The sequence below is a fragment of the Gossypium raimondii genome, chromosome 13 (genome assembly GCF_025698545.1).
Source record: "Gossypium raimondii isolate GPD5lz chromosome 13, ASM2569854v1, whole genome shotgun sequence".
In the NCBI taxonomy this organism is placed as follows: Eukaryota; Viridiplantae; Streptophyta; class Magnoliopsida; order Malvales; family Malvaceae; genus Gossypium; species Gossypium raimondii.
In genome coordinates, this window is record NC_068577.1 from 23425885 (window position 1) to 23437609 (window position 11725).

At 33.7% G+C, this 11725-nt stretch overlaps 2 protein-coding genes across 2 annotated transcripts; both read left to right on the forward strand.

Annotated features, from left to right (window-relative positions):
* The first annotated feature begins 1088 nt into the window (after nucleotides 1-1088).
* Nucleotides 1089-1376, forward strand: LOC128036155 (auxin-induced protein X15-like). The gene has a single exon (XM_052627047.1). The coding sequence runs from the start codon at nucleotides 1089-1091 to the stop codon at nucleotides 1374-1376; it is 288 nt and encodes a 95-aa protein (XP_052483007.1).
* Nucleotides 1377-11130: 9754 nt separating this feature from the next.
* Nucleotides 11131-11436, forward strand: LOC105765125 (auxin-responsive protein SAUR21-like). Its single transcript, XM_052626928.1, has one exon. The coding sequence runs from the start codon at nucleotides 11152-11154 to the stop codon at nucleotides 11434-11436; it is 285 nt and encodes a 94-aa protein (XP_052482888.1). The 5' UTR covers nucleotides 11131-11151.
* The last annotated feature ends 289 nt before the right edge of the window (nucleotides 11437-11725 follow it).

Consider the following 11725-nt stretch of genomic DNA (forward strand, 5'->3'; position numbering starts at 1 on the left):
CGTAACCAATAGCTCGGATACTGATTGTCACATAGCTAGATATTTCATTTCACGATCCGTACGACCTTAAGCAATCCGTTCATCCAAACTTGCCTAAGCCAGCCTTTACTCAAGTGATGATTCATTAAGAACTATTCCAAAGCATCAATTTGTATAGCGAAAGAAAACTATGCCAAAAGAAGCCGCAAAAGAAAAATAGAAAGAACACACAAGAGCTATTTGAGTAACTGCTCTCAATATTCTCTTATTCATAAAGAATAATGAAACAATGAATGGAGTGAGTACAAATGAGGGGAAGGTTCTCTATTTATCGTTAAGATCCCCTAAAACCGACGATCAATATTACATTAGATCGACGAACGAGATTAGCGTATCCCTTGATTTTAGGGATGTAAAAGAGTACATCAAATCATATCAAATCTAATTTTTATAATATATATTATTCCCTATCAATCTTTAAAGATTAGTTCCCATACTTATCAAGATAGCCTAAGTTTCCATATCTTCATCATCGGGCCAACCAAGCCTCAATCTAATAGGTTTCTCCAATAGCTTACCGAATTGGGCCAGTTCTTGTGGGCCAAATGATCCCCATCTAAACAATAGACCTCTATTGGATACATTTGGTGCGATGGTCATGGGCTTTGAACTTTGACCCGTGACACTAGTAGTCGCTAGCGGAGATGACTATTTTGATATCTTGTCGGTCTCCACTTTATTGCATTTCACCATATGACCTGCTAAGTAAAAAAAACATCTTTTGGCCTTGATTCAATGATATTAGTATTTCAAATTGGGCCACTATTGTCTGTTTCATTGAATGGCAAGCCCTAAGGCACCAAATTTGTCAAAATGGTATGATTTGTTAGGATGAAAGGCCATGTGGTTCCCCTCAATACATGTCTCCAAGCCATTCTCTTTTTAACACTCAATTAGCCTGAGATTGCTGACGTCCCTACACCATTTGCTCTTTATAAATATAGATTCTAATGTATAGCTTAACCCCATGCTACAGCCATTCCTAGCAGGTTCTCTAAGTTATAATTACATACTCACATATCCTCATCTTAACAAGCTTACAAAAATCTATGGGTTTCAGGTTGCCAAGAATAGTTAATGCTAAGCCAAGTTTGAAACGAACACTTTCATCATCGGAGACGATAATAATACCCAAAAGCCACTTTCCTGTTTATGTTGGAGAAGTAGAAAATAAGAGATTTGTTGTTCCAATATCATTTCTGAAGCATCCTTCATTCCAGAATTTGTTAAGTCACGCTGAAAAAGAGTTTGGTTTCAATCATCCTATGGGTGCTTTGACAATCCCTTGCAGCGAAGAAGCTTTCATTGACCTCACTTGCAATCTGCAAAACTCATGAGTAGGAATTGGCTAACCAAGCAGAGGTTGAGTGATATTTAGCTCCACGGGCTAACACCTTCCAAATTTTATTTTTCAGAATAGGAAGCAAGTGTGCAAGGTGGATTTTTTCTACAATCCCATGCTCTTGTTAATTAATTTAATTATTGTAACCAAGACATAAATTAATGCAATATTTTTTCTACAATCCCATTCTCTTGTTAATTAATGCAATAATTTAATTGTTGTGGTGAAAATTTCAGCCAAAAATCTAATTTCATGACTTAACATATGATATCTCACTCGTGACTAAAAAGGATTCCATGCATTAACAAGATCTAGTTGCTACGAAATTGGACCTATTTTCTTAAAAAAGTTAACATTTCAGGAATATTGTAGTTGAAACCTATTTCTTTGCTTTCATATGTTTTTACAGTGATGGCATGATATTGGGTTAGACAAGAGTATACATGATGAAAATATACTTCAGTCTAAGTTTCCTTTAGACCTATTTGTTGTCAGTCTGGCACACTTCAGATGAAATCCAGGACATGATGTACACAACCTCTATATTCTGACACTAAGTTAAGAAAGGTTTGCACTACTAGAAACTAGTTAAGGATTGGCTTTTATATTTAAACTAGAAAGCTCTTTGTCCCCATAGTAGTTCAAGAGTTGACTTTAAAGTCTGGTCAACTAAAATGATTTTTTTTGTCTAATCCATAGATACATGTAGTCTATATTTGGTGACTATGGAGGATTATCCTAATCTCATTGTTTACAAGACTGGTAAGTGTTGAAATATGTGAAACCCATATATTTTGAGATATATTTTAAATTTATTTAGGTAGATAAATCTTAGAATAAATCATTTGAGATATTCTAGGAATATTTTATTTTATCTTTTAGTATTTACTTAGAATAAGGGAATTATTTTTCTTATATTTTAGTAGTTTATTAGAATAAGGGAATTATTATCCTAATTAGCTTATGACTCTTTTCTCTATTTATATTCAGTTATTTAGTTAATAAAAGATGAAACAGTTTTATTAAATTCTCTTTTGAAAACTTTCATGGTATCTTAGCTAGGTTATCTCTAGTAGCATCATGGTTAAAACAACCTTCACTGGAGATAAGAGGTCCAATAATCAAACAGAGGAAAAAAGTTTTACCGTTGAAACAACTAACGAAAATTATGAGGGCCAAAGTTATCTAGAAGGGTCTCCATTCACTAAGGAACCACTAGAGCATCTACACAAGCTTTTCTAATCACCACAATTTCGGATGAATTCTTATGTTCCTAACTCATCCAATAATCCTTCTTCCTCTTTTGCCCAATCAAGTACTAATTTTTCTATTTTTTTTAGTTCTAAGTCTTGTAAAACAAACACGTGGATCGTTGATTCTAGAGCTAATGATCGCATGACTAGTAGTCATTTTCTTTTTTTCAAGTTACACACCTTATACAGGAAAAAAAATCAAAGTAGTAGATAGGTCGATATTGGCAATAGCCGGGAAAGGCATTGTTAAAATTTTGCCCTGGTTTTACATGATGTTTTACATGTGCCAAATTTAGCTTGTAATTTTATATCGGTCGATAAATTATCCGAGTCCTTGAATTGTCATGTTATATTTGACTCCTCTATATGTAAATTTTAGGACATAGTCTCGAGGAGGATGATTGGCAATGCTAAAGAATCTGGTGGAATTTACTTTATTGACGACGACTATCTAAGTCAACCAACAACTACTTTATGTTTAAATTCTGCTTCTAGTTTTGATAAGGTTATGATTTGGCATTATAGGATTGGACATCCTAATTTTTACTATTTAAGATATTTGTTACCTGATCTATTCAAAAATAAAAGTCCTTCTTCATACCAGTGTGAATTTTGTGAATTGGCTAAACATCATCGGTCATTCTTCCCACCTAAAAAATATAAAGCTTTCAAACCTTTTTCGTTAATTCATAGTGATGTTTGAGGACCTTCGAGAGTCTTAAATTTTTCAAGAAAATGTTGGTTTGTCACATTTATTGATGATCATACTCTCATTTATTGGTTGTTTTTATTAAAAGATAAGTTTGAAGTTAAAAATGTGTTTCAGTCTTTTTATGCTATGGTCAAAACACAATTCGGTGTGAGAATAGAAGTACTTCGGAGTGACAATGGTTGGGAATTTTTTAATGGCCAATTAGGTGTTTTCTTAACAAAACGTGGTGTAGTCCACCAAAGCTCTTGTACAAATACATCATAACAAAATGGGGTTGCAGAAAGAAGAAACCGACATATTTTGGAAGTAACTAGAGCCTTAATGTTCACTAGTGAAGTACCACATTATCTTTGGGGCGAAGCCTTGTTAACAACTACATATCTTATTAATAGAATGCTTAGTAAAACTCTAAACTATAGATTTCCTTTCTGTCTCTTTAAAGATAACTTTCCTAACTCTAAATTGATCACAAATTTATCCCTCCAAGTTTTTGGGTGTAGTGTTATCTTCACAACCAAGGTAAACTAGATCATAGAGCAAAAAAATGCGTCTTTGTTAGCTATGCATCTAATAAAAAGGGTTACAAATGTTACAATCCTATTGATAGGAAGATTATTGTTACCACTGATGTCACATTTATTGAAACGCAATCTTACTTTGATTCTAGTCTTTAGGGAGGGAATTCTAATAAGGAAGATTCTATAATTGATCAAGAAAACACTAGGAATATACAACATAGGGATTCTAATAATGGAGAAGGTGAATTTATGATTAACAGAGAAATTAATGATGTTAATATTGTTAATGAAAAGGAGTATGAAGGTGTAGAGTCTGATCATGAAAATAAAGAACAAACAAAAGAGTTAATTGTTTACTCAAGAAGAAATCGAAATTAAGAAAGTGGAATCCACGAGATTTATCACTAAGAATCCGACCCGCAAGATCTTGTCAAAAGCCCAGGTAAAACTAATAATCCAACCAATGAATTTTCTGATTTAAATATTCCAATTGATAAAAGAAAAGGTGTTAGAAATGTTGTCAAATATCCCATGTCTAAATTTTTCCTATAAAGCCTTATCTTCGACATTCTCAACCTTTGTTTCGTGTCTCGATATTGTGGAAATACCCAAAAATATGAAAGATGTTTTACAAGTTCCTGAGTGGAAGGAGGCTAGTTTAGAGGAGATGCGTGCTCTTGAAAAAAAGGTACATGGTAAATATAGGAATTACCTATAGGGAAAAAACTGTGGGCTGTAAATGGGTGTTCACAACCAAATTCAAACCAGATGGATCTTTAGATAGATACAAAGCCCGACTGGTGGCAAAAGGGTACACTCAAACATACGAGATAGATTATCTTGAAACATTTGCTCCAGTAGCCAAATTAAATTTGGTTAGAGTTCTTTTATCATTTGTTGTTAATCTTGATTAGCCCTTACAACAACTAGATGTGAAGAATGCTTTCCTAAATGGGAAACTTGAAGAAGAAGTTTACATGGATTCTCCTGTAGGTTTTGAAGAAAAATTTGGAACTCGAGTATGGAAGCTTAGGAAATCTTTGTATGGTCTAAAGCAGTCTCCTCGAGCTTGGTTTGAACGGTTCACTCAATTTTTTAAAAAATAAGTTTACTCGCAAGGGCAAGCTGATCACAAAATGTTCTATTGACACTCAGAAAGAGGTAGAATAGCAGTTATTATAGTTTATGTCAATGATATCATTCTTATGGGAGATGATGTGGATGAAATAAGGGGTCTCAAAGAGCACCTAGCATTGGAGTTTGAGATCAAAGACTTGGGTCCTTTGACATACTTTCTTGGAATGGAAGTTTCTCTATCAAAGAAGGATCTTGTAGTCTCTCAGAAAAAAAAATATGTGATTGATCTTTTAAAAGAGGCTGGGATGAGTGGTTGCTGCCCAGCTGACACATCAATTGATCCAAATGTAAAATTCAAAAATAAAGAAGGTCGATTAGTTGATAAAGGGCAGTACTAAAGATTATTCGGTAAATTAATTTACTTATCACATACAAGGCCAGACATAGCTTTTGAAATGAGCTTAGTGAGTCAATTTATGCACCCCTAAGGGAGGAACATGAAGAAGTAGTGTTTAGATTCTGAGATACTTGAAGAGTTCAGCTGGAAAGGGCTTATTATTCAAGAAATCGAAACAAAGAGGAATTGAAGCTTATACATCAGGATATTGTACATTTGTCTGGGGAAACCTTGTGACTTGGCGAAGCAAAAAACAAAATGTTCTGGCAAGAAGTAGTGCAGAGGCTGACTTTAGATCAATGGCTCAAGGAATTTGTGAAATGATGTGGTTAAAAAGAATTATGGAAGAACTGAGGAAACCAATAACCTCACCAATGAAGTTGTACTATGATAACAAGTTGGGCATGATTGATATATATGCACCAACTTGAGGGAAGGTGTTGAAATATGTGAAACCCATATATTTTGGGATATATTTTAAAGTTATTTAGGTAGATAAACCTTAGAATAAATCATTTGAGATATTCTAGGAATATTTTATTTTATCTTTTAGTAGTTTATTAGAATAAGGGAATTGTTTTCCAAATTAGCTTATGACTCTTTTCTCTATTTATATTCAGTTGTTTAGTTAATAAAAGATATAACGGTTTTATTAAATGCTCTCTTGAAAACTTTCAGTAAGTGCTTCTATTCAACCAATGATCCCTTGAATATTGAGAAATTGAGGTTTTCCCCACCTGTTGACACCACAAATTAAACAATGCATGGATTGGCATTGAAACAATACAATATACCAAGGATATTTGATATTTTATCTGAAGAATGCCATAAAGTACTTTCTCATATTGTATGTTCTAGTCTAAGCCAATATAACATGCCAATCATAGTACTTAATCAAGAGTTAATGATCATAGGTTAAGTGATAATCGATGGCAGAATGTAAAACAAAAGGCTTCAGAACTAGAAATTAGATTTTGGCTAAAATTATCCACATAATATCATAAGCAAGATTCATGAAAAGAAAGTTTCATTGAAAAATTTATATAATTAATTTCGTTGACAAGGGAATGGGATTGCAAAATATAATCCACCTTACACACTTGCTTCCTAAAACTAAAATTTGAGAGATGTTAGCTGAGCTAAAGACCAATCAATCTTTGCTTTGTTAGCCAATTTCTTCTCATGAACTTTGCAGATTACAAGTGAGATCAATGGAAGCTTATTCGCTACAAGGGATTGTCAATGCACCCTTAGGGTGATTGAAACCAAACTCTTCTTCAGGTTGACTCAACAACTTTGGGAATGAAGGATGCTTCAGCAATGATATAGGAACAACAAAGCACTTCTTTTCATTAACTTCTCCAACATAAATAGCAAAGTTGCCTTTGGGCACCATTATTATCTCCGAAGATGAAAGGCTTCGTTTCAGACTAGGCATAGCATTAACAATTCTTGGCAAGTGGAAACCCATGGCTATTTTGTGAGATAGTTAGGATGAGGAAATGTTAATAACTTAGAGAACCTGCTAGGAAAGGCATTGGCACTGGGTGAAGCTATCCATTAGAATCTGTATTTACAAAGAGAAAATGGTGTAGGGTCAGCAGTCTCAGGCTAATTGAGTGCTGAAGAGTGAATGGTTTGGAGACATGTATTGGGAGGAACCACATGGCCTTGCATCCCAACAAATCATAATATTTCGACAACTTTGGTACCTTAGAGCTCACCATTTAATGAAACCAACAAAAGTGGCCCAGTTGAAATACTAATATTAATGAATCAAGGCCAGATGATGATGACTTCACTAAATAAACACTTAATAGATCATATGGATGAAATGCAATGAAGTGCATACTAGAAAAATATCAAAATGATAATCTCCACTAGCAACTATCAGTTGATAAGTAAGGTCCTACATGTTTGCTTAAACACATAAACAAACAAGTTAGCAGTCCATGTGACTTTGTAGAGTGCATTCAACAAGGAAAATCTAAAGAACTTGGTCAGTTGACCCTCAATTTTAAAAAGATCATTAATTAAACTAAAGTACGAACAAACCTAGTACTTTATGGTATTATTGCTAATCCTCCAAAATCAAAAGAGATCCATGGATTAGACAAAGAAATCTTCAACTACCATTAGGATAAAATGACTTTATAGTCTAAATAATTGTCCACTCTCAAGTAGTTCCAATCTCTGCCCTGTTTATTTTCATCATTGCCAGACACAAGAATGAGGAAGCCAATTAGTTCATGTGATGTTGCTACTTGAAACATCATGGAAGAGTGATGATAAGAACTGTGACCTAATCCAAAGGAGTGAATGATTTAAATGCAACATTAAGCCTCTAAACATGTGATATTGTTCCCAGGATGATAAAATCCAGAAACTTATAAAAATATAAGAGAACTTATGTGTGTGTGCTGAATGATTGAATACTATAAAAAAGAAAGTAAATCACATCAAGATACAAGTAATTGACTATTTATTTATTCCTTTCTTTGAATTTCCTTGAACAAAAAACAAGTTTACACAATTTTCAGGGATTAAAATCTGGAATTAATGCTTAATTAAATGATTTAGTAGTCACATTTTCAGTATGCTTTGGGAACTTTATTAACACTAACATACGATGGAGGCGGATAGCCATAGTTTTCTTTGTTTTTGATGGATTTGTGCCTCTAAAAAAGAAGAAGTTTAGTAATTGAGAATGTGAAGATAAATGTTATCATTACCTGTATATATAGATATAACGGTTACGAGGGAAATGTTGGTCTATGAAGTGGGGTATGTTGAGTGAGTGAGGAAGGGGCTATTTCTTGAGTAAGTCTGATCAGTAATGAGGAATGGAGACTCACATGGTGTCGTTTTCCAACTCATTTATCAAGAATACCATGGCAAAGATGGTAATGAAAAGTTTGGCTAACCCTTCGAGTAAGACAAACTGACCCAAACCTTTGTGATCTGTGTTAGGCATGCTTGAGACATAGAAGACGTCAAAAGGACTGAAACCACAGATATATCTACCAAGTTCTAAATTATGTCATCAACAAAAGAAAATTTTCTTATTCCAAATCTCCTTGACTTCAATATGGGTTCATTAATGGCTGGCCAATAATGCATTCTAACAGATGTATAGTCTTAATATCAACCTATTTCTTGATGATCTGTTGGAAGATAAAACCATGTGATCTTGAGCTTCTTATGTCTTCCAAGAAAACCCCACTAGAATGCATTATAACCACTCAATCTGCAGTTCAATAGTTTCCTAAATATATTCTTCCATCTATATAAACAAGTGCATTATCCACACTATAGCCAAGGCATTCTCACATCCTCCTCTACAAACAAATCATACCATTCATTTTCTAGAGTCTTCTCTAATCTTCTTCACATTAATGGCTATCCATCTGACAAAACTTATGCATGCTAAGAAGATTCTTCGTCACTCTAAACTGTTTGCAAATTAAGCAGCCTCAGCCTCAACCCATGTTCCAAAAGGATACTTTGCAGTGTATGATGGGGAGAGCCAAAAGAAGGGGTTCATAGTTACAATTTCATTCTTGAATCAACCTTCGTTTCAGAAGTTGTTAAGTATAGCATAGGAAGAATTTAGATTCAGTCATCCAATAAGTGGTCTCACAATTCCTTACAGAGAAGAGATATTCGTTGATCTCACTTCAATCTTGCTTTAGTTTCCTAGTGTTAAAAATAATGAATTAATCAGCTGAAACAGTTTTTGACCATTGATATCCATCCTTCTATTCATTTGCTAGATAGAGATAATCAAATGTAATATACTATTCTGAGAAATTATTTTAATGCAAATTACAGCTATTCTACTCTAAAATTTTACTCCTATTAAATCAGTTGTGCAGTTCATATTGCTAATTTTCAGGAGTACTGTCAATCATTGGATTGAAAAACGACACATAGTTTTCTCTAAAATCGTGTCCGATGAAGCTGTAGCAAAGGGTTAAAGGTAGCTTACGTGAAACATTTGTTTCTTTTACCTATTTTGTTATCACTGATCTAATGATATAAGCACTCTGAACGAGTTAATTATAACTCATTATAATAAGATGACATTGATACGCTCATGAAACCATTTATAATGTTCATGATGGACATATTATCTCGACCTTGCTTAGAATTGTAAAATCTAAAATCATATAAGGCTTAATATTCAATAATCATTGTCTCGATCCTCTTCTTTATCACATATCATAATCGATCCTATCCTTAAATCATTTGTCTAAACTATACAATATGGTTAAATATGAAAGTAGGAGGCACAAATCTCTTTGGGTTTCGACCTGAATCTTCTTTTTTCATTTACAATCCTACACATTTTCAATAAATCGAAACTTTAAGCAAGAATGGTAAACAAAAAAAGAATATTCAAATCGAAACTCATAAGAAGAAATGATATAAAATGTATGAAAATGGCTAACTAAGTAGAGATAAATTCTTTTAGGAAAGTGAGTGTAAATGGTGGATTGTTTTCTGCGGTCCCATGCCCATCCTTGTGTACTTAAACTAACAAATATATAAATGACCACTTAGGAAAAACAAAAATTCGACTCGTTCTTTTCATGAATTTTAATTCTGATGGTTAATGTGTGCTGTTTCATTTTATCACTTCACGCTATGTTACTAAATTTGGGGCTGTTGAATACAAATATGTACCGATACTACACGTACCTTGTTTGTTGTTAGTGTGGATCCTCGGTGAGGAAAATCTCTAATACATGAATAGAACACGAACATTAACTCAAACAGAAAAATGAACCAATAGGACAAGCTCCAAGGCGTGTATCAAGCCACTATCTTCTAGTGTCACTGATCTTCAAGTGTCAATTTGGTGGTTCTGAATAGGTCTGGTTGTGCATAGAGCTACCAGTAGGGCTCCTTCATAAGGATTTCTCCTGCAAGTTGATGCTTGGAATGATATTAAACACCATCTGATATTAGCATTTGATTGCAGGAAAAAATATAGTATCATTTGAAGGGACGGTATCTACCAATAATATTCATCATAGATCTATCAAAAATTCTAGGACAAGGTACATATTGCATACTACTAGTTAACCTTGGCTTCTTAAACATAGCTTCTATCACAACCATTTATTTCTTGGTTACTTCCATGTTAAATTAAAATTTATTTCATGCATCCAGATTTAGAGCGTATCTTATTCTCTTTTTTAGCTTTACTTATCCAATTAGTCTAATCCTTTCCAACATTTTCCTGTTCATATTTCCTTTATGTCCGAAGCATGTTTAGCCAAGCTCAAAGAGCTTTCTATACTTAAAATCTTGAGTGCCAATTTCCAATCTTTAGCCTGTTCTCCATTGGCCATTTTTTCCCCATTATAAGCTTTAGACCAGGCCAGAGTTATTAATGAACAAAAATATGCTTGTGGTAATGCAGGATTATCATTTTTTCCCTCATTGTCCCCTTCCAATCTTTTTCCCAGTCAAGGATTATCATTTTCTAATTTGTAGGGCACATTGTTTTGTCAATAGAAAATAGTATAAATTTTCAGTGCTAATATTGATTTTAAAGCATTGGCCAGTTGGGGACAATACCATCTGACACCCTCTTGAACAATGTCCTAACCCCTCCAGAATACATGGTAACCACTCAATCTGCAATTCATTAATATCCTATATAAATTCTTCGATCTATATATACAACTACATTATCCATATCATAACAAAAGAATTCTCACATCCTTCTCTACAAGGAAATCTTGCCATTCATCTTTTTGAGTCTGCTCCATTATTATTCTTCATACTCAAAGTTACTAACAAAAATGGCTATCCGTGTGACAAGAATTATATATGCTAAGTGGATTCTTGGTCATTCTAAACTATTTGAAAATCAAGCAGCCTCGAACTCAACGGATGTTCCCAAAGGATACATTGCAGTGTATGTTGGTGAGAGCCAAAAGAAAAGATTCATAGTTCCAATCACATTCTTAAATCGGTCTTCATTTCAAAAGTTGCTAAGCATAGCTAATGAAGAATTTGGATTCAATCATCCAATGGGTGGTCTCACAATTACTTGTAGTGAAGTAGTTTTTGTTGATCTCACATAAAGCTTGCATTAGTAGCCAACTGATAAAAGAAATTTAATTAGGTGATACAAATTTTGACCATTCAATTGGTAGAAAGAGATGATTCAAATGTATACTCTTCTGAGAAACTATTTTAATACAAATTACGGTGGTCCTATTCTCAAAATGTCCTCTTGTTAAATACATTGTTCAGTTCATATTGCTCCTTTACACCAGTTGTCGTGTCTGATGAACATGTAGTTATTAGTAGCTCACCTAAAAACATCAAAATCTCGTTCGAACCCAAGCCTACAATCTGTTGCGAAATCAC